The sequence below is a fragment of the Eublepharis macularius genome, chromosome 4 (assembly GCF_028583425.1).
Source record: "Eublepharis macularius isolate TG4126 chromosome 4, MPM_Emac_v1.0, whole genome shotgun sequence".
Taxonomy (NCBI): Eukaryota; Metazoa; Chordata; class Lepidosauria; order Squamata; family Eublepharidae; genus Eublepharis; species Eublepharis macularius.
The window spans coordinates 12,521,510-12,544,550 of record NC_072793.1 but is presented as its reverse complement, the minus strand read 5'-3'; the positions used below and the strand labels follow the sequence as shown (position 1 = coordinate 12,544,550).

The following is a 23,041-nucleotide window of genomic DNA, read 5'->3' as shown; positions in this document are numbered from 1 at the left end:
AAAACTTTGCCACAATAGAAATCATCCCTTTATTTCACACGCACAGGCCATAAAGCCATGTGTGCGTAAACAAAGCACCAAACAAAGAATCGTAGACTTGACGAGTACTAAAGGGCCACATAGTCCAAAAGGAAGGACGCTTAATCTATGCAGGTTGGACCACAGTGTGCCACAGTGAGAGAACAGGTGAACAGCTTACAGAAAAAGCTGTTGACAGAGAAATTAGCCTGCAGGCACCTCTCCGCTACAGACGTGGCGCATAGTGGCCCTGAAAGTTCTGTGTAAGCTCACTTGAAACAAATGGAAGCTGCACCACAGTGCATCAGTGGGCTTACACGGTGGCCTTATTTTTCAACAGGGAGAACTTCCGGGTGGATTCTGTAGTGTCCCGAGAGTCCAGGACTCTCTGAAAGAGAACACTTTGTACCCTCACTGAACGACAATTCCCAGAATTCTTGGGGAAAGGCGTGGCCAGAATATTGGTATAAAAGTGATCCTTGCTTGTAGATAAGCTGTAATAAGAGTCACACGGTCAAGCCAAGCGACAAAGCCCAAACAACATAAAAGTGCTCTAGCCGTATTGAAATGAGGGCATCTTTTTTTCCAGATTGCAGATGTGGAGATCTGTTAGACTCTTGAGTGTGAGAGAAACCCATTTACCAAGGTCCCTTGATTTTTGTTACTTAGGACACTGACAGGTGGATGTAGCACAGGACCTGTGTTATAGCAGGGGTGTGGATGGCTGCATTTCACAGAAGCCTGAAAGGTCACAGCAGAACTTTTGGGAGGAATTCAGAACCTGGTTGTCTACCCGTACTTTCCTTGACCTGGGATAAAAATTGAATGGTGGTCTGTAAATTTGGACTCGAGCTTGCCACTTGTCCATGCCTAGGAAACACACACACAGGCTTGCATGTGCCAGAACGCATCCACAGACAGAAGAGCATAACAGTCTCCCCTTTCCCTTCCTACTGCAGCCCCCAGTAGCAACATTTTGGGGGGGTGGCTTTTGGGCTGCAGCAGGAAGGGGGAGACAAGAAACTTGTGCTCCGCAGGTGGAGATTTTTATGTCTGTGAAAATGCTCTGAAGGTAATCCATATATTTTGATGTGTGATATTGCTTTGGGATTATCTTATAATAGTAGCGCCGTGTCCTCTCTTAAATTGGCCTAATTCTACTTCAGAGAGAGACACTTGAGACACGCTGCTGGCAGCTGCTCTGGGTACATTTGACTGAGTACCGACCGTCTTCCCCTCTCTTTCTCTCCCCTAGATGCCTCCTCCTGGGATTCCGCCACCATTCCCCCCAATGGGGCTGCCCCCAATGGGTCCACGTCCACCTCCCATGCCACCCATGCCCCCAGGCATGATGCCGCCTCCACCGTTGATCCCACCCATGCCTGGACCTCCACCCATGGGACAGGTAACACTCATCCTCCGTACCTCTGTCCAGCCATCCCCCTCTTCTGTAATGCCTATAATAACCGTGGCTCCTTCGTGCCCGCAGATGCCCACAATGGTGCCACCGATGCTTCCTGGGATGATGATGCCTGGGGTACCAGCTGGGCCTGTTCCTGTCTCTGGAGGGGTGAGTGCCTGAAAGGAGCAGTGATTTGGGGATTAGACTCAGACACGGGTGGCCAGCTTGTGCCAAGGGTGCCACAGGTGGTGCGAACAGCAGGATCTTGTCAGCGTGCCTTGGAAGGGAGCAGCGAGTCCTTTAGACTGTGCCATGGAGTCAGGCCCAGGCTCTTGCCCGTCTCTCAGCTGCTGGGTGTTCCTTAAATAGTAAAGAGTCCAGTAGCACCTTTAAGACTAACCAACTTTATCGTAGCATAAGCTTTCGAGAGCCACAGCTCTCTTATTTTGCGGCTACAGACTAACATGGCTAAACTCCTCCGGGTGTTCCTTTGGCTCAGTAGTTTAGAATCATGGGCTGATTCCACACATGTTGGATAATACACTTTCAATGCACTTTATCAATCGTTTGAGGTGGATTTTTTGTTCCGCACACAACAAAATCCCTTCCAAATGATCTATAAAGAGGATTGGAAGTGCATTATCCAACGTGTGCGGAATCACTCATGGAGAGAAGCGTCCTCATTTGCTCATGATGGGAGTCTTCCGGCATCTTGCAGGGTAAACTGAGTTACACCAGTCTAAGTCCCTTGAAGTCAGTGGACTTAGAAAGGTGCAAGTCTGCTTAAGATTGCACAGCTAAAGGGAACCTGGCAAACTTTTAGTGCTAGGAGGCAATGTTAGCGGAAGGCCTTGGCCTCTGTCCTTTGTAAGCCCTCCAGGGTAATTGGTTGGCGGCTGTGTGGAACACTTTGTTGGTCTGATCCAGCTGGATTCTTCATGTTTTAGAGATTTAACACAATTTTACTTGAGCATAAGCTGGGCTTTTTTTCTGGGAAAAGAGGTGGTGGCATTCAGTGGTGGAACTCAGGACCGCACAATGACGTCACTTTGGGTCAGCTGGAACAAGTGGGGGAGTTTTTTAAAGTTTCAATCGCCCTTGGTGAAAATGGTCACGTGGCCGGTGGCCCCGCCCCCTGATCTCCAGACAGAGGGGAGTTTAGATTGCCCTCCGCACGGAGGGCAATCTCAACTCCCCTCTGTCTGGAGATCAGGGGGCGGGGCCACCGGCCACGTGACCGTTTTCAGGAGGTGCCGGAACTCTGTTCCCCTGCGTTCCAGCTGAAAAAAAGCCTTGAGCATAAGCTTTTGGGGACCCCAGACCCCAGTGCAATGAGTGGATCCTTGTAGATTGCATATTGAGGATCCCCTTCATGGCTTAGATCCACCAGATTTTTTCTCTCCTGTCCTGCTGCAGCCCAGATTGACCCTCAAAATGCTGTTTTGGGGGAGCATGGGACCTGCAGGGACAATATGAAGGGGGGGGGGTTGGCCAAAATTGCTTCTCCCTCACCCCTTTGCCCACAAAAATCCTCTGTGGGATGCCAGCCATTGAAGAGCTGAAGGCTGAAATCTATTCCGCGAAACCTTGGTTGGCGGAGAGTGCCCTCAAGTCATAACTGACGTATGGCTACCCCTAATGGGGTTTTTGTGGCAAGAGACTAACAGAGGTGGTTTGCCGCTGCCTGCCTTTGCAACCTTGGTCTTTGTTGGAGGTCTCCCATCCAATCACTAACCAAGGCTGACCCTGCTTAGCTTCTGAGATCTGACGAGATCAGGGTCACCTGGACTTACGCTGAAATAAAATAAGATGTTACATGACTCCTGTTTATTTTTGCTGCAACAGACTAACATGGTTGCTGGGTCACTAGAGCCAGCTTACTAAAGAACACTGACAGCCTTAGGGGAGGGTCTCGAATGAAAGCAGTCTGGGTCACTTGGGTAAATACGTTTGGAACGAATGGGATTGCCCAAGCAAGGACCTCTGGTTTTGGAAAGAGAACATGGCCTAGCAAGCTAGAATGGCAAGGGATCCTGGTGGCTTGTCTCCAATCCCAGCCAGCCTTATATTCTTAGAGGGAAGAAGAATATTGTTATTCATCAGTCAGTCTCTTGACTTTAATCAAACTGAAGGGGACTTCTATATGCCAAAAGGCATGCGGCATTTGTATTGGCTCTGAAGTGGTTGGGTGGGAGAAATGGAACGTGGTGGTGGGTGCAAGATGGAATTGCCTCCAGTCATGGAGGGGACTGAGCCCTTGATCTAGTTCTAATTTCTTTGTAACAGGCAGCTCCTGTGACAGACCTGTCCAGTGGTGAGTGTCCTCATGGATAGCTTGATGACTGTCTCTAGATTAGTCATCTCGATCAGGAATTTTCTGTGAAAAATGCTGTATAGAAAATTATGCCACCTTCTTGGGTGTGTACCTTCTGTAACTAAATAAGTGGTCAACTGTCTTTCCCAGTGCGCTGATGGGCAAAGCTGTACCTGTTGAATGACTGCCTGATGTGCATAAGATAAAGGCACAACATTTCTCTCAGGCAAACCCCCACCCCACCCAAGATGGAAGCCTTCCACTCAGGGCTTTTTTTCTGGGAAAAGAGGTGGTGGAACTCAGTGGGTTGCCCTCGGAGAAAATGGACACATGGCTGGTGGCCCCGCCCCCTGATCTCCAGACAGAGGGGAGTTGAGATTGCCCTCCACGCCGCCGAGCGGCGTGGAGGGCAATCTCAACTCCCCTCTGTCTGGAGATCAGGGGGCGGGGCCACCAGCCATGTGACCATTTTCAAGAGGTTCCGGAACTCTGTTCCGCCGCGTTCCAGCTGAAAAAAAGCCCTGCTTCCACTAAATGCTAGTTGGACTAAACTTCCTGAAATTCTCCCCCCTTCCCTCATTGCCCTTTGTAGAGAGTTTAACCTTGACTCTGGAAAACATGAACCTCGTGAGCACGAAGCACTTAGGTTTCTTCCCCAACGAGGTTTTGCTTCAGTTTGTCATCCAGACCAGAGTCGGTATTTTTGAGCATCCCCGTGATAATGCCTTCGGCTTACCCACTTATTCCTGCTTTGCTGCAGTCTTTCCCAAACCTGGTATGATATGATTGTTTTGGAAATACTGCAGTCAAAGCATGCTTGTATCCTAAGGGGATGAAGAAGGTGAGCGTATTTGAAGCTCTTGCCCACATTGGCACCATTTTCCTCCGCCCCCCGACCTCCATTCCCTCCTTCTCACCAGAGGGCTGTTTGGGGCCTCTTTTTAAAGCAATTTCTAGATCAGCATAGCACAATAACATGGGAGGGGGGTGGATGGCAGCTGTAGGAGACCGAAGCAAGAAAAGTGCAGAAAACGGCCTGGTGGATGCTGCATGAGAGCTGCTCAGAGAATTGTTGCCATGCGGAAAGCCTTAGGCATCACTAGATATTGCACTATCATTGCGTTATGGCACCTGTTCACCTACTGGATTGTCATGTCCACACACAAAAATTCAGTTGCAAAGGATTTCCGTGTGCAGTGATTATGCAATATGCAGCGATGCGTGAACACTACCGTACTCCACCCTCTTTTGTCTTCATACGTTGCAGCAGCTTCTTCTCTGTGAGACTCCTTGTGCCACAACTGTATCTCTTCCTAATCTCTGCTCTCTCGTTTTGCAGCCGCTGTGACCCAGGCAGCCCCTATGGTGAGTAACTGGCCGTGCATGCTCTGAATTGCACCTTCTGCATATTTAACGCTCATTTCTTGTTCTGGTGTGGGGGATCCAGATGCATTCTCCCAAAGATGCACTTCTGTTGTGAGGATATTGCATTTCCCCTGCACTCAGGCTGCCCCCTCTTCCTTCTCTGTCCTGCTGCTGCCAGGAAAACATGATCCTTTGAGGGTAGATAATTGTACTGCACAGGGCTTTTTTTCAGGGGGAACGCGGGGGAACGGAGTTCCGGCACCTCTTGAAAATGGTCACATGGCCGGTGGCCCCGCCCCCTGATCTCCAGACAGAGGGAGGTTTAGACAGCCCTCTGCGCTGCGAAGCGGTGCAGAGGGCCATCTAAACCCCCCTCTGTCTGGAGATCAGGGGGCAGGGCCACCAGCCCATGTGACCATTTTCTCTGAGGGCAACCCACGGAGTTCCACCACCTCTTTCCCCATAAAAAAACCCTGGTGCTGCATCTCTGCACCAGGAGAAATGTAATGATCCAACCTGTTGATCAGCCACAGCAGAATCACCTGCCCTTAGTGGAGACTGGTTGGAAGGAGGCAAGGACAGTTCAGTGAAACATGCAGAGACACAGTAGGCAGCCTACTGTGTAGATAGACACTTAGTGACTTATAGGAGCTTTTAATTAATACTAAATACATTTCTTGTAGCACAGAGTTCAGGACATTTATGTCAGGCTATGGATGACAGGATATGGCAGACAGATCTCTGGCCCATTTGCAGTAAGGCACAAGTACTTAGTCAAATGGATTTTATTCAGAAATCAGATCATTTCCATATGCAGGTCCATAGGGCTGCTTAGAAGCAAGGCAGGCATCTAAGCAGCATGAGTAGAATTTGACAGGAATGACGACATGTGAGAGACACTTTGCTTTTCTGGTGTACTCCTTTCTCCCCCTCCCAATTACAAACAATACTTTGCTGCTCTTTCTGTGTGAGAACATTTGTGATTATCACGATGAGTTGCTAGGAAGAAAGACATAGTCTGAGAGAAAATACAAGGTCACAAACACTGGAGTCCAACAGATAACCACCTGTGAAAGCTTGAGAAACAATTAGAACACTAGCAAAGGGAAACTGAGTTACACCAAGATTATGTTTACAACAACTGGAGTAAGGAGTATGTTCAGAATCAGAATTGGCATGGATGGCTGGGTACAGACATACATGACGATTTAGGGCTAAGGGGATTCTCTGGAGGTTGCCCTAAGACTTCAGCCTCATTCCCTGTAGAGATGAAGGCGAACTTCATCGTTTTCACGTCCTTTTCTCCCCGGCGCCCATCAGATCCCAAATCCATGGACGGGTGCCATGCAACAGAACGTGATTGTCACTGGCTCTCCAGTGCTGGATCCTGGCCCGAAGGTAACTGCCCACAATGCGAGGTCCTGCCCCTCTGATTAGAGCAAATCATACTCAGCAGCCCCCTTCCCTACCCTGCTTAAGAGATTCCCTCACTTCTTATTGAAACATGTTTTTAACTATATGGGTTAGTGTGCCATCCTAAACGGTTAAACCCTTCTAAATTCACTAAACTCAGTAGGTTTAGCAGGGTGTAACTCTGCTTAAGATTGCACTGTTAGAAATTTGCTTTTAACACACACATTCCGCACCCCCATGGAAGCTGATGTTCTTGGGATATTGAACGCTGTGCTCAGACACAGCATCTGTTCTTGCTGCAATCGTGTAAAGCTTTGGGGCTCTGTGAGGACAGCCTCGGCCCAATCCTGGCCTGAAAGTCCGTTTTTTCTCTGTGTCTCTCAGAAACCTTCCTGGAGTGAGCATAGGGCCCCCGATGGGCGCATTTACTACTACAATTCTGAAACCAAACAATCCAGTTGGGAAAAACCAGATGACCTCAAGTCCAAAGCAGAGGTGAGATCCCTGGTCAGCCTTGGCCAAGTGGGCATGGTAGACGTTTGGAGGGTTCACCCCTTGATGAGTTTTGTTTGACACTGATGTGCAAAACGCAGTTGGGCAGACAGCAAAAAAAAGAAAAAGATCCATTTTGAGATTCGCCTCTGCGGAAAAACATATAATTAATCTCAAGCCTTATTGAACATGAGAATAATCTCTGTTGTTTGCGTGTGAAGCAATGGAGTTTGCAAGCACCTTGTGGTGCTGCATAGCATCATGTACACAAACAATGTTGTACTCCCGTGCAGAATCTCTGTCAATGAGGACTGACTCACCGGGTGTTACGGGGAAGTGCAAGTTTTGCTTCTATTAAAGTAGTATCCCCCAGTGTGGCCGTTTACTGTTCTTCATTGGAATGAATGAGGACCGCTCACTTCTTTGGGAGACAGAGAAGAGGTGCACCGTCATTGGAGTAGAGGCCTGTACTCCTGGTGTGCTCCACAGCCTGCTGCTATCAGTGTAGCCTCATCCTTGGTTCTGACTCATGGAGTGATTCCGCACACATTGGATTCCGCGCTTTCAGTGCACATTATCAATTGTTTGAGGTGGATTTTTTGTTCCGCACACAAAAAAATCCATTCCAAATGATCTATAAAGAGGATTGGAAGTGCATTATCCAACGTGTGTGGAATCACTCATGGTCACCCTGAAGAGCAACAGAATGCTGAGAATGTGGGATGGTTAATCCAACAGATGGTTGGATTAGGAGCAGAGAGAGAGACCTGATGTCAATTTGTGCCCCCCTCTTCCGTGAAGCCCACTGGGTGATGCTGGGCTAGTCTGTTAGCATTAAAAGGGTTATTGTGAAGATAGAATGGGGAAAGTGGAATAATTTGTGTCATCTTGAGCTGCTTGAATTCACAGCACAGCAACCTTTATTGGCATAAATAATACAGACGAAACAGAAGAAATGTTGTGGAATAAATTCATAGGGCAGCACAATCGGGTCCCCAGACAGCAAAATTATCTCAGGATACAGCACAGTCATAGGGGGCTTTATAAAATGTTACCCTTGACTTCCACACGTAAGCCAGGAATTCAGCAACGGATAGAGTTATTGCTGGACTCTTGTCTGCTAAGAAAAATTTTAGATCCTTATCCAAAAAATCCCTCTGCACAGGAAAAAGAGGACGAATCAAGAAGCTGCGCATAACAGAATATTTGGACCAGCGAAAAAGAATATGAGAGATTGAATTGGGTTCCCTCAGAGTGAAGTCACACAGTCTATCCCTATACGGAATACCCCCGTATCTGCCTGTGACCACTGCTGAGGGAAACTTGAATTCAATAACGAACGATATGATTGGTCTTTCCAAGACTGGGACTCACCTTTAACCCCCAGGTGGCAGCCAGGGACCCACTGACCTGCAAACAGGTGATATGAATGAATACTTGTCAGAGATGCTTTAGGCTGATCCGGCACTGGGCAGGGGGTTGGACTAGATGGTCTGTATGGCCCCTTCCAACTCTATGATTCTACGATTCTATATCAGCGTGATATGCCAGGGGGAGGAGAAAACAGAGTGTCTGAACCTGCCTTGCTAAAGAAGAATCCTCTCTGCCACTGAGAGTCCTCACCTTACTTTCCTATGATTCTTCTCCGCATGCATACAAAAGAGAGGCATGCCCCTGTTCTCTGTGCATGCACGTCAGCAGCAGACCCTTCCAAAGAATAAGAAAAATGAACAGTTCTGTAGGGGATTGTGTGTAGAGAATTGTGCAAGAGTTCCAAGCTCTGTGACCCACTAGAGGACAAACCCACAGACTGAAGACCACTGTACCAGATAGATATATGCCACCTGGAACAACTTGGAGGAAGGGCAGGATGAAATGTGATAGATTTAGACAGGGGTCATTTCGTAGAAAAAGAACTGCAGGAACTCATTAGCATAACTCATTAACATATGCCATACCCCTTGATTGGGCCACCCACCTGGCAGTGGCCTGATCAGGGCTGTTTTGCCCCCAATCCAGGCCCAAAATGGCTCAAAATGGCCATTTTGGGCACCATTTTGGACCTGGATCATGGCCAAAACAGCCTGGACCAGATCAGTGCTGGGCAGGGGAAGGTTCCCCCACCTGGCACTGACCAGATCCTGGCAGTTCTGGCCCCGATCCCAGCAGAAAATGGCCCAAATGGCCGAAAGTGGCCATTTTGGGCCTTTTGGGCCAGGATCGGGGCTGAAAAGGACCGAATCTGGTTGGAGCCAAGTGGGGGAAGCCTCCCCTGCCCAGGACTGACCCATTCAAGGCAGTATTGGTGCAGATCCGGACCCAAAGGGCCCACAAAGTGCCAAAAATGGCCATTTTGGACCCATTTGAGCCCAATGTCTGTGCTGGGAGGGGGAGGCTTCCCACGCCTGGCACCAACCCGATCCAGACTGTTTCGGCCCCAATCTGGGCCAAAATGGGCCCAATCCAGGCCAAAATGTCCCAAAATGGCCGACAATGGCCATTTTGGGCCCATTTCGGGCCAGATCGGGGCCGAAATGGCAGGGATCATGTTGGTGCCAAGTGGGGGAGGTTTCCCCTGCCCGGCACCGACCTGGTTCATGCCGTTTCGGCCCCGAAAAGGGCCAAAATGGGTCAAAATGGCCCTGCCCGGCACCAACCCGATCCTGGCCGTTTTCGGCCCTGAAATGGGCCCAAAATGGCTGAAAATGGCCATTTTCACCTGTTTCGGCCAGGACTGGGGCCAAAACGGCCAGGACCAGGTTGGTGCCTGGCACTGACCCAATCCTGGCTGTTTCGGCCCCGATCTGGTCCGTGTTGACCCCGAAACGGGCCAAAACGGGCCCAAAATGGCCATTTTGGACACATTTGGGCCAGGATTGGGGCCAATCTGGGCTGTTTTGGTCCCTAAATGGGCCCCAAAAGGCCAAAAGTTGCCATTTTCTCCTGTTTTGGCCCGGATTGGGGCCAAAACGGCCAGCATCTGGTCAGTGCCGGGCGGGGGATGCTTCCCTCACCCAGCACCAACCCGATCCAGGCTGTTTTTGCCCCTATTGTGGTTATTTTGGTCCCAATCGAGGCCTAAACGGCCCAAAATGTTTGAAAGTCAGGTGTGGGGGCCACCTGACTTGGGGGAACTACTGGAACGGCGTTCCGGTGCGTTCCCCCTCGAAATGAGCCCTGGATTTAGATTGTTCACATATTGCCAGGGCAATAAAAAAGAATGTGGGAGCTTTCCTTTGATCCTTACCACTAACCAATCAATCAGTTTACTCTGCTTATATGACCATAGGCCTTAAGCATAATTAAACATGATTAAGCGTACCACTAACCAGGGCTTTTTTTCTGGGAAAAGAGGTGGTGGAACTCAGTGATGGTACTCAGGACCGCCCAATGACGTCACTTTGGGCCAGCTGGAACGAGAGGGGAGTTTTTTCAAGTTTAAATCGCCCTCGGTGAAAATGGTCACATGGCCGGTGGCCCCGCCCCCTGATCTCCAGACAGCGCAGAGGGCAGTCTAAACTCCCCTCTGTCTGGAGATCAGGGGGCAGAGCCACTGGCCATGTGACCATTTTCAAGAGGTGCCTGGACTCCATTCCACCGCGTTCCTGCTGAAAAAAAGCCCTGCCACTAGCTAACTGTGAGCAAGTGTGGTGTAGTGGTTAGTGTTGGACTGGGATCTTGGACACCCAAGGTTCCAAATCTCCACTCTACCATGTGAGCTTGATGGGTGACCTTCTGCCACTCACACACACTCAGCCTAGGGCTGCCAGATCTCATTTTGGGTGGATAGTGGGACATCATTTTGGGGGGAAACCCAGAAGTGATTTCATACCTCTCTACGAACAGCTAGAAACTCTGTAGTAAAATCACAGAGTTTTCAGCAATTTCTAGAGAGGACTGATGTCACTTCCATGTTTTCCTGGAAACCTGTCTCTGCTAGCCATCACCCTCCCCGCAAGTCTCCCTCTGATTGCCAGACCATGCTTAGCAACCCTATATCAGGCTAACCTACTACGTTACAGGTTGTTAAGAGGATAAAATAGAAGCGAGGAGAACAATGCAAGCTACTTTGGGTCCCCATTTGGGAGGAAGGCAAGGTATAAATGAAGTAAACGAATAAGTAAGAAAATATATAACGAGACCTCTCTTTGTTTCCAGGGTTGGGAAGATAGTAGATAGAACCCTGAATTTGTGGTCCCCAGCTCCCTGCCACTCAAGCCTTTCTTTTTCTGCCCCATCAGCTGTTGCTTTCGCGCTGTCCCTGGCGTGAGTACCGCTCAGAGACCGGGAAACCCTATTACTACAATGCTCAGAGCAAGGAGTCACGCTGGACCCGGCCCCGTGAGCTTGACGATATTGAAGGTGAGGGTTCCTGGCAGTCAATGAGGGATGTGTGGGGCTCTGGGGTGTGGGTAAGCCCTGCCTCCCCTTAAAAATGAACCACGGCTCCTTTTGTTTCCCCAGCGCTGATCAAAGAAGAGGAAGAGGATTCAGAGTAAGTCCCTTTGGACGAAGGGGGGGAAGCAAAGTGTGTGCAGGCTTGACACAGACATTGCCAAGTGGAAATAAGACTGGAACGGAAATGGAAAGTTACTTCCTTTGGTTCCAGGTTCAGCTAGACATGGGAGCAATTTTCTTTTGAAGGCTCTGTGTATTGTCCTACTTGTGGGATTGCTGAGAGCAGCATCCTGGAAGCTTTTTTGTGCTTTGAAAGATACTTCCTAAGTTTTAAAAAAAGAGAGAGAGAACCAAGCTGCCAGCTCTCAAGATTATGTTAAGAAACCTGAAATTATCCCATGGCTAATTGGAGCGAACCAGGACTTTGGGTGGTCGAAGGCTGAGACTTCTCTACGTAGCTCCTGACCATATTTAAATATACAAATCTCCCTTCTACTGAGTCAGAGCATTAGTCTGTCTAGCTCAGTATTGTCTATTCTTTCTGGTTATGGCTGTCCACGGTCACGTGCAGAGGTCTTCCCTAACGCTTGCTACTTGAGAACCTTTTTGCTTGGAGATGCCAGGAATTGAAGGTGGGACTTTCTGGGTACATAGCCTTCCCTGGGCTGATAAACTGTAGCTATAGCAGAAATTTTGAAGCCATGGAAATAAATAAACATAGAAATCAGGGCTTTTTTTCAGCTGGAACATGATGGAACGGAGTTCTGGGACATCTTGAAAATGGTCACATGTCTGGTGGCCCCGCCCCCTGATCTCCAGACAGAGGGGAGTTGAGATTGCCCTCGGTGCCACTCAGTGGCACGGAGGGCAATCTAAACTCCCCTCTGTCTGGAGATCAGGGGGCAGGGCCACCGGCCATGTGACCATTTCCGCCGAGGGCAATTTAAACTTTAAAAAGCATCTACCTCAATCTAAAAGAGAAAATATTTCATAGGACGCTTTATTTTAGCGCTCTTCAAAATTTCCCAATTTTTTCATCTCAAAAATTGAAAAAAGTCCTCTGGAGAAATTTTTCCCTGGATTTTTCTGGTTCATCTCTAGTTATAGCTCCTCCTGGTGCTTCCTTTATAGGCACAAGCTTCTTTTTCTTGGGATTTCCCCCTTCCTTGATGAAAAAAAGCTTCCAAACACGGGAGGAGAATTAAAGTGGGCCCACTTTCTTAGTTTATGCGGATGACAACATCATTCTTTTCGTGTGTGCTTGTGGGTTTCTTCCCTGGTGTGAAGTCCTCAAGGCTCTCTTATCTCTATCCAGGAGGCTGCAGCCACCTGAGGCCCCTTTGTCAGGCCCTGCCAGTCCAAGCCCATCTTCTGCTGCCACATCAGACACGGAAGGTACCGGCGGTGTCGAAGGACAGGAGATGCCGGGCACCGAGGGGCTTCCTCCTGTGGCCGAGGAAGAAGTCATAAGCAGGTGACAGGAGGAGGGGACAAGGATGGTGTAGATTTAAGTCCTGGGCTCTCAAAACATGACTCAGTATCCCCCCCTGCAGGGATCATAACACAGAGGGAGAGGAGGTAGAAGTAACCCTGGGGGCTGTGTGTTATTGCTAGAAGGCAAGCATAACATGGTGTCCCCCCACTCCCCACATTGTTTGCCAATGATACTCACCCAGTGGTTTAGGAGCCACATGTGGCTCTTTGTCATGTCAATCCCAGCTCTTCTGAGCACTGTTGCCCAATGTGGCGCTTGCCCCATGTTTCAGGAGAGGGGGCAAGGCCCTTGCCCAGTGGGGCTTCTGTTTAGCAGGTGTTTCCCATCTTGAAACAGCTGCTGCTGGAGGAACAGGCAAGCTGTGAGCCTCCCTTCCAAAGGTGAAAGTTAATGTAGTTCTTTTGGTTGATTGTAAGTACAAATGTGGCCCATTCCAAGCTGCTCTGAACAGGAATTATGTAAGGAGTAATCGGAGGAAGGAGACTGGTTTGTTGCTGTCCCTCGGGGGATGCTGCTTCCACACCGGGGAAGTTTCCACGCCGAGGAAGGGCTTAGCTTTAGCAAGACATACTCCTGTGCCTGAGAACAGACACAAACTTACGCTCTGATAGTTTGCATGGAGTTCCAGGCTGCTCCCGAAGACAGAACAAATTCAGAAGAGTAAATTTGAGAGAGACTCGCTTGGTCACCAGCGTGTCCTGCACAGGGGCTTTGAGCCCGTGGCAGCAGTTGTAGCCTGGATTCTCCAGGAGGCTCTTTGAGCACTGTGGGGGTTGTGGAGATGCTGGCAAAATGCACAGGTCTTGCACTCACAGCTGTGATGGCACTGTGATTTTTACCCACGGTCAATCCCACATGCTTGTTTTTCGCGGGCCAGTTGCGATCCTGGACGGAGAGACGAGGAAGATCGAGGCGCCAGCAATGCCTGGAGCAGCAAGGAAGAAGCCAAACAAGCTTTTAAGGAGCTGCTCAAAGACAAGGTACGGAGGGGTTGGGGGGGCAGGAAGGAAAGCCTGGTGAAGGATCTTTGATTCCTGCCAATAATGTGGGTCAATTTTTGCAAACGCTAGAGAACGGGGTGGTAAAGCTTTTCCTGGAATCACTTTGGGTTTCAAGATGGTGACATGAACGCTCTCCTTTTTAAAAAAGCAAAAAACGAAAAACCTCTCCCTGCACATAGAAAAATGGCACATCGGAGAGAAGTGACCAAATCCCAGCTGGCTGTTAATACGGTGTTCATCTGTAGCAGTAGACTAAAACACAGTAATGACAGCTATTCCTGTTTCATAAATTTTCTCAGTATTTAAAGTGCTCCTGGACTTCTGTTTGTTTTTGCTGTCAAGTTAGTTTCTACATGCACAGGTTTTTGTGGAGAAGCAAATATAGCCTGAAATGGTAAGAATTTTACCACTTAGTTCTGCTAATTGTATGAATGAGCTCTGAGGCTGGAGCACCAGGGGCATTTGTGCCAGTGTTAGAGGGGAGAGCATCCTAATTGAATGCTGCTGTTTTTTTGGTTCCAGGGCGTCCCAGCAAGTGCTTCGTGGGAGCAGGCCATGAAACTCATTAGTAATGACCCACGATTCAGGTACGGTCCTTTCCTGATGCATGTGGTACCATCCTTGCCCTGCCTTGTCATGGTAGCCCCAATTAGTAGCAATCACAGTTTCTAACAGCGCAGTCTGAAGCTGTTACATCTCCCAAGTCACTGACTTTAAGGGACTTAGAAGGGTGAGCTCTGCATTGGAAGGGCCAGACTAGATGTGCTCCTTTTTAAAGAGATGGTGTGTCCAGGTTTCCCAAATCCCAAATCCCACTTTGCTAATGACTGGCTGCAGGAAACGTTTGTTAAAAAATAAAGGAGAACCCGTTTGGCCTTGGAATGCCACTGCGGGAGGAGGCAGGGCTCCCTTTGTTTTTCCATGCTGAGACAGCGCTGGGGAAGGGAATTATTTCCCTGTTTTTACTGCTCCATGTGCAAAGAATGATCTCTGCGTAGCATTAAAAAGCAGGACTTAACACCCCCCCCCTCACACACCATTTCATCATGGGAAAAAGATGGGGGGGGGGAGGAAAGGCAGGAGCCCTTCCTTTTATTTTTATTTATATTTCAATTTATATACCGCCCATCCCAGGGGCTCTGGGCGGTGAACAGTTTAAAATCGATAAAAACAAGAAAACAACAATACTAAAATCAATATACAAAACAATAATGAAATAAATTAACCAAGTGCAATGGTGGGGAGAACCCTCCCCCACCCCAAAGGTGGGAGGCCGACAGGGCACCGCCCCCTTCAACCACCGAACGCCTGGTGGAACAGCTCTGTCTTACAGGCCCGGCGGAACGATAAAATGTCCCGCTGGGCCCGGGTCTCCATTGACAGAGCGTTCCACTAGGCTGGGGCCAGGACTGAAAAGGCCCTGACCCTGGTTGAAGCGAGGCGGGCTTCCTTAGGGCCGGGGACCACCAGTAAACATTTACCCACTGATCGAAGTGGTCTCCGGGGAACATACAGGGAGAGGCGGTCCCGAAGATATGCCGGTCCCAACCGGCATATCTTCCTCCTCCAGCAATAATATTCCAAGCAGAAACGAGCATTCCCTTTTCAACAAGCATTCCCTGCAGCGGCTGTGTGGCTGCCGGGAAACAGAGCTGGGGTTTCTGGACCCAGGTTTTGTAAACAGAGCGCATCTAGTTTGGCCCCAAGTCCTTGCAGTGCTGGAAATAGTTGATCTGTTTGCTGCCTGCTCTTTCTTGTTCCATGCCGAGGGCACAAACCCTTGAGCATCACCCGCGACCCTCTGCTCTGCACCCAGTGCCTTGCCCAAGCTGAGTGAGAAGAAGCAGGCTTTCAATGCCTACAAGGCCCAGCGGGACAAGGAGGAGAAGGAAGAGGCCCGGCTCCGGGCAAAGGAGGCCAAAGAAGAGCTGCAGCGCTTCTTGGAACAGCATAGCAAAATGAGCTCCACCACCCGCTACAGGTAGAGAGTGCCATGCTCACAGCTGGCTTGGGTGTGAGAAATCTTGAAGGCTTGGTGTTCTGTCCTGACAGCCTTGCTAATTTGTGGTTTACGAATTAAATCTCCATAAGGGCAAACTGGAACTGTTTCGGCAACAGAATTAGGAAGACTTGATTTGTGGTCACCACGTGGCATTTCTCAACACATCCTTGCAGATTTTTTGTAACTCTGAGCCCGACTGATGGGGAGGGTGGTCTAGAAATATAATAAATAATAATAATAATGATAATGATAATAATAAATAACTCATTTTTAGTTGTATCCTATACATTTTCGTAACTTTTTAATAAACTGAGTTTTATAGCTTCACACTTGAGATAGTTTGCTTGTTGAAAGGTTGTGTAGCTTCATGACCAAAGCTGGAAGTTCTGAGTCTGAATATCATTTAGGCCATGAACTCCCACTGGGTGGCCATTAAAAAAATCCCTCTTTATGCCACCCCCACATCTGTAATATGGGTATAATAATACTAATACCCATCTACTTTATAAGGTTGTCATATGATAGCATTTGTACAGCATTTCCAAGGGAGCAGAGAGCTTCACACGTGTTAAACATTTATTATTATTCAATGAGCCGTAGATCTTTGTTTCTTAAACATTTTTAAATTCCACTTTACCATGTTGGTGTATTGTAAGAAAGTGATAGAATTTAATTGAATGAATGTATGCTATTTAATCACGTCTTGAAAATGACATGTTAGAAGCAATAGAAAAAACTGATTTGGTTTTTTAAAATTTTTTTTTTTAATTTTTTAAAAAAAATTTATTAACAGACAAAACAACAGAACAATATGTCAATGAACTAACTGACTTGGTTTTCATAGTTGTGCATGTGCTAGAGGGGTCGCATCAGGGCTTTTTTTCAGCGGGAATGCGGTGGAACAGAGATCTGGCACCTCTTAAAAATGGTCACATGGCCGGTGGCCCCACCCCCTGATCTCCAGACAGGGGATTTTAGATTGCCCTCTGCGCGCAGAGGGCCATCTAAATTCCTCTGTCTGGAAATCAGGGGGCGGGGCCACTGGCCATGTGACCATTTTCACCTAGGGCAATTTAAAATTTAACAAACTCCCCCCCCCTGTTCCAGCTGACCCAAAGTGACGTCGTTGTGGGGTCTTGAGTTCCACCACTGAGTTCCACCACCTCTTTTCCCAGGGAAAAAAGCCCTGGGTTACATCTGTGTGCTCTTCTTGTCCTCCTGCCAGCAATCTCTTGTTGACCTCACTTCAGCAGCAGTATTTGCTCTCCCCCTAAACTGTATGTTTCATTTTTGTCTCCCCCCCCAAAAAAAAACCCCAGGAAAGCAGAGCAGATGTTCGGGGAGCTGGAAGTGTGGGCAATGGTGCCAGAGCGTGATCGCAAAGAGATCTACGACGACGTTCTTTTTTTCCTGGCAAAGAAGGAGAAGGTAAATGTGAGCCAGGGAAAGCGTGGGGTAATTTACAACCAGGATTGGATTTCCCAGCATCCCCCTTGCCACTCCAATACTTATAACTCACTAGCCACCCCACGCCCCTTCCAGAGGTTGGGGATAGGAACCCAGGAGTCCTGCACTGCTGGGATGGGAGCTGGCCCCAACGCTGTCCCCTGCCACCCACCCAGGAGCATGCCAAGCAGCTGCGCAAGAGGAATATCCAAGCTCTGAAGAGCATCCTGGACAGCATGAGCCGCGTCAGCTTCCAGACCACCTGGTCCGAGGCCCAGCAGTACCTGATGGACAACCCCAGCTTTGCCGAGGATGAGGACCTGCAAAGTGAGGCGCCTCCCACCTCCCCGTTGCCCCAGCTCCCTCCCTCGCCTTCCCACACCTGCAACCACTCCCCTGCCCCCGTCACAGTTTGGGAGCGGAAGGGTCCCAGCGGAAGTTCCGTGCGCAAATGGATCTGCTCGTGTTTCTCTGATGCTCAGGGTTCTGTACTTGTTCGGTGGTCGTGATTTTTGATGCCGTGGCCCAAAGAATCTCTGACTGAATTTTCCTTTGAATTTTTAAAAATGATGTTCCTCGTCCTTCGGGACGCAAAGATGGTGTGTGGGCAATGCCTGGTGAAATTTCAGAAGCCGACGGGGGTGGGGGCCAAGCCGGGTGGGGGCCGAGCCGGGATTTCAGGGGCCAAGGAGTTGGGTTTCAGTTCCTGTCCAATTCTTTCCCCTTCCCCTCCCGAATCCCATGACAAGCAGGCTGTCTCGTGCGGCCTTTTTGAAGGTTTGCATCACTTACCGCAGATCGCAGGATTCAACCGTTTGGTGCAGAATTTTCTTGCAGCACGGTGCGTCCACACTTCACAGCCTTGCTAAGACATAGCCAATGCTGGTAACTGTCCCCCGTCTCCTTCTCCTGCTACACTTGATCATTTCTATAAGCATTTTTAATTTGCAGTGAGCTCTCTGTGGTCCTTTATTGTGTCTGCCCTCATAACATCCCTGTGAGGTAGGTCATTATTACCCCCATTTTCCACATGGGGAACTGAGGCAGAGAGAACATGATTTGCCCAAGGGACCGTAGCGGAGGTGGAATGGGTCTCTTGGATTATGTGGACACATGCAGCTGGGGAAAACGGGGTAGCATCTATGCCTACACTGTCACAGTTTGGGTGGGATCCTACCACACAGGCAAGTATGCAGTTTCTGGAGGGTGTGTGTGCATGTATATGTGTATAGGGGGACTGTTTGATCCCTGGATGTTTTGGAATGAGGGTGTCACTGTCACATATTCCGGAATACCTGTCCTAGTCACAATATACAACCCTAGAGCTTTCCCCCATGCCACATTTCAGCTGGCACAGAACCCCATTGCAACCTCCCCACGTACAGGATAACTTGTCCCCTCTCACATAGGCAACTGCAAACAGCCCAGTTGTTATCACCAGAGCTGATAATTCTCCAATTCTGTTACTGCCTTGCATAAGAACAGAAACTGGTATTGAAATTTTTTTTGCTTTCACTTTAAAAAATGCTCCTAGTCTTTAAGGCTTGGGAGATTAAAGAATGTCAGCAGCGCTGGGTGAAAGCCCAACCATCCGAGGAAGAGCCCGGCTAGAATTCCAGGGATTAGCAGAGAGGGCTTCAGTTCCCTGTGCAGGTGTTTGCCTGCCTTCTCCCCCCAATACTAGAAACCGCAAGAAGTTTTTGGAAAATAAAGCCCATTCAGTTGATATTTTAAAACTGTACTCAGTTTGCTTACCATAGAATGCTTTTCTCTACCTAGACCATTTTGATTTGCTTCTGAGTAGACCAGTCATCAAAAATTAGTTCTTGGACCTAAGAGACAGGGAGAACACTGCGGAAGTCCCAGAATTTCTCCCGTCTCTCCCTAGCCAGAGCCCACACCACTCCCAGCCACGAGAGCACTCCTGTCCTATTTGCCTGTCCAAAGCAGTCTGAATGCTCCCTGTGCCCTGCTCGTTTTCACCACCTAGCTCAACCTGGACACCTCTGCCTCTTTTAGACATGGACAAGGAGGATGCCTTGATATGCTTCGAGGAACACATCCGGACTCTGGAGCGGGAGGAGGAGGAAGAGCGGGAGCATGGCCGTCTGCGAGAGAGACGCCAGCAGCGCAGGAACAGGGAGGCCTTTCAGGTATAGGCAGCCGCAGCCTTTGAGCTGGGAGGGCAGCCTGAGCCACTGCCCTGGAAGCCTTGTGAACACTACAGGGCTTTTTTTCAGGGGGAACGCGGGGGAACGGAGTTCCGGAACCTCTTGAATATGGTCACATGGCCGGTGGCCCCGCCCCCTGATCTCCAGACAGAGGGGGGTCGAGATTGCCCTCCGCGCCGCTTAGCTTAGCGGCACGGAGGGCAATCTCAACTCCCCTCTGTCTGGAGATCAGGGGGCGGGGCCACCAGCCATGTGACTATTTCTCTGAGGGCAACCCACTGAGTTCCACCACCTCTTTTCCCAGAAAAAAAGCCCTGGAACGCTATATACATAACCTCAACTACGCTGCATGGTGTTTTATTTATCTCCACTTGCTCTACTTGTTTATCCCCATCAGGTGGAGCTAAATGAGTCACAGATCACCAGGTGACGACAGCTACTTGGTAACCGCTTATCTAGTGAAGGCAGAGCTGGGTTTTGCAAAGGAACATTTCTGGCCAGCAGTTGTCTCTGGGGAGGATGTAGGAAGCTGTAATTCTGGGCGCCTATAGAGAAAGCAAATTAGAATGTGGTACTCAGCAAATGTCTCAGCTTCCCATGAATAGTAAAGAGTCCAGTAGCACCTTTAAGACGAACCAACTTTATTGTAGCATACGCTTTTGAGAGCCACAGCTCTCTTCATCAGATGCAGAAGAGAGCTGTGGCTCTCGAAAGCTTATGCTACAATAAAGTCGGTTAGTCTTAAAGGTGCTACTGGACTCTACTATTTTGCTACTACAGACTAACACGGCTAACTCCTCTGGATCTTCCCAAGAATGTCAGTTTTAATTTTTTTCCTGTAAATAAACCAACAAGTGTCTAGTCCAGATGGAGGCAAACATCTGATATGATGACATATCAAAACTTATCTAGAAAACTTTGCGGGAAAGGGACCTTAAAATAGACCTTCACCCCAATATGAAGTGCATTGGGATGGTGTGCAGGGGAGGGGAGGCTTAGGACCTTCTTACGGGCATGTGGACCCCTTGGCCGGGCCCAGGAATGGGGGAGGGGCTGACTCCCCGATCTCTCTCGCTCTATCGTAGAATAACCAGGCTGCTTCTTGCTCAGGCCTTCTTGGACGAGCTTCATGAAAGTGGCCGCCTGCACTCCATGTCCACCTGGATGGAGCTGTACCCCTCGCTCAGCACTGACAGACGCTTTGCCAACATGTTGGGTCAGCCTGGTAAGCAGCTGGTGGGCAGGAGCCTCTTTCCCTCGTTCCCTTCTCTCGGCACTCTCTCTCTCTCTTTAAGAAAAAGTCAGAATTTATCACATGATCTCCCTTCTTAGGGAAACACAATGAGGCTGCAAAAAGAGGTCAGAAAACCCAATATGGTGTGAATACCAGTTGGAGGAGAGGGCAAAGCCAAAGTATACTTCCTGGCACTGATAGGTTGAACTGGTGTGATGTAATGGAATGTTCCAACCATTCAGGGAGCGAAACTGTCAGATCTGCAAGACATTTGCAGTCCAGCTTCTTTGGCTGGGCTGATAAACTTCCACAAATTCGATGGATGGCAGGAACTGCATGGGACAGACAAAGGTTTGGGAAGTGCCTGTTGCAGAATATAGGGACAGAAAAGGCAGAGCGTAAAGGCATACAGAGAGTAGCATACACAAACCCAAGGGAAGGGCAGTTTGAAGGGAGAGGGGCTAAAGGCAAGGCTTGGGGGCTGTAGATAAGTCCAGGGCTGCCTGAGAGGGCTCGTCTGCCTTTAGGATTGTGTAGCAGGTGGAATCCAGTCTGCAGCGGGCTCTGTTTTCCATGTCACCGAGCCAGTCAGCTGACCTCGGTGGGCAGCAAGGATGAAATGAAGGGGATATAGTACAGAACATGCGCTATTGATATGAACTATCTAGCCAGCAGTCAAGGTGCAGGATTTTAGTCTTGTGCTGCACTAAATCAGAAAAAGTTTTTGAGGTGCTGAATTCTTCCCAACCAGGAGGTATAGCGTGGTTCATTGACCCATGGTGGACACTGTTGCTTGAATCACAGAACTGTGGCAAGGGGATGCTACCCCATCCACCCATCTACAGCTTTTAGACTCTGCTGCTTCCCAAAGTCCACCTCACCTTGTTTCATGGTGGAGCCAGTCGCTGGGCAAATGCAGGAAGGATTGCAAAACAGTCTGAGGAATGAAAATGCTGTATAAAATAACGAAAGAAGGGATGGCCCTAAGACGAGCCCTACTGGTCCCTCTAGTCCAGCATGCTCTCTCATGCAGAGGCCAACCAATTACCCTGAAGAGCCCAGAGACAGGGCATGGAGGCTGAGGCCTTGCCCTGAATCTTCCTTCTGGCGCTGATATTCAGAGGTTAACTGCCTCTGAATGTGGAGATTCTCTTCAGTAGACACTGATGGACTGATCCTCCACGGACCTAACCCCATTTTTAAGGCCGTCTAAGCTCACCAGCAGTGACTCCCACCATGTAGTTAATCACTGAGTGAAGAAATGGTTCCTTTTACCTGTCTTGAATCTGCAGCCCATAAACTTCATTAGGTGCCCCCCCCGCCCCGCTGCAAGTTGTAGTATTATGGGAGAGGGCGGGGGGAAGCTCTTCCCATTCACTTTCCTCCTCACATGCACAATTGTATAAACCTCTTGCATGTCCCCCCCTTAGTCATCTTTCTCCTTCTGAGAAGCCCCAGGCTCGTTCCGCCCTTCCACCTAGAGAAGTTCTTCCGTCCCCATAATCATCAGGTCCCGTGGCTGTAGCCAGGAGTTTCTGAGCACTGGGACTCCTGGGGGGTCTGTAACTTATGCACAAGAAGGTCCCAGTCCAATCCTCAGAGTTTCCAGTTAAAGCATCTTAGAAAGTAGGGCTCGGAAAGACCTGGGCCTGGGGCTGTGGAGCCTGAACAGACAGCCCTAGTGTTATGTGCCCATCACTAGGATAGGCAGATTGTTGCCCTTCCTCAGCATAAGGCAGCTCCTTATACCTTATTTCAGTGGTTTTCAAACCTCCTGTCTTGAGGGGACATTTTCTGCACTGTGAGTTGTTTGCTTAGCAGCCCCTAGTGCTGACCGCTGAAGCCCTGCGCCAGTGGCCTGTCCCAACATTGGCTCGCCACATGGGGGGGGGGAGGGTGGCCTCAAGTGTGCCGGCCCTTTCCCCCTGCCTCCACGGCGTCACTGGGTTGTCAGTGCAGTGTGAAGATGTGGCGAAAGGGCCCCTGCAGGATTAAATGGGAAAAGTTGTTACTTAACTTGAATTATTTGTTTTGGTTGGCCATGCTGCTCGGTTCCTTTAAATTTGTGTTGTAGGCAGGGCTCATTTCGAGGGGGAACGTGCAGGAACGCAGTTCCGGCAGTTCCCCAAAGAGGTCACATGTCAGGTGGTCCCGCCCACCTGACTCTCGGCCATTTTGGGCCCGTTTTGGCCTGGATTGGGCCTCTGACGTGTGGTGGATCACTCTCCCACTCAGCAGTGGCCCGATCCTGACCATTTTGAGCCCCTTTTTGGCCATTTTCAGCCCCTTT

General features: G+C 49.3%; 1 protein-coding gene across 3 annotated transcripts in view; it reads left to right on the top strand.

Moving 5' to 3' along the window:
• PRPF40B (pre-mRNA processing factor 40 homolog B) overlaps window positions 1-23,041 on the top strand; it is a 45,540-nt gene that overhangs the window by 1,803 nt on the left and 20,696 nt on the right. For all 3 annotated transcript variants that reach the window (XM_054978307.1, XM_054978306.1, XM_054978305.1), the window contains exons 2-16: window positions 1,274-1,423; window positions 1,508-1,588; window positions 3,707-3,734; window positions 5,074-5,099; window positions 6,897-7,007; window positions 11,246-11,366; window positions 11,469-11,499; window positions 12,718-12,876; window positions 13,775-13,877; window positions 14,421-14,485; window positions 15,715-15,879; window positions 17,220-17,328; window positions 17,523-17,673; window positions 19,366-19,499; window positions 20,628-20,742. In XM_054978307.1, the coding sequence (XP_054834282.1) occupies window positions 1,274-1,423; window positions 1,508-1,588; window positions 3,707-3,734; window positions 5,074-5,099; window positions 6,897-7,007; window positions 11,246-11,366; window positions 11,469-11,499; window positions 12,718-12,876; window positions 13,775-13,877; window positions 14,421-14,485; window positions 15,715-15,879; window positions 17,220-17,328; window positions 17,523-17,673; window positions 19,366-19,499; window positions 20,628-20,742 (1,549 nt within the window). The remainder of the gene's footprint in view (window positions 1-1,273; window positions 1,424-1,507; window positions 1,589-3,706; window positions 3,735-5,073; window positions 5,100-6,896; window positions 7,008-11,245; window positions 11,367-11,468; window positions 11,500-12,717; window positions 12,877-13,774; window positions 13,878-14,420; window positions 14,486-15,714; window positions 15,880-17,219; window positions 17,329-17,522; window positions 17,674-19,365; window positions 19,500-20,627; window positions 20,743-23,041) is intronic.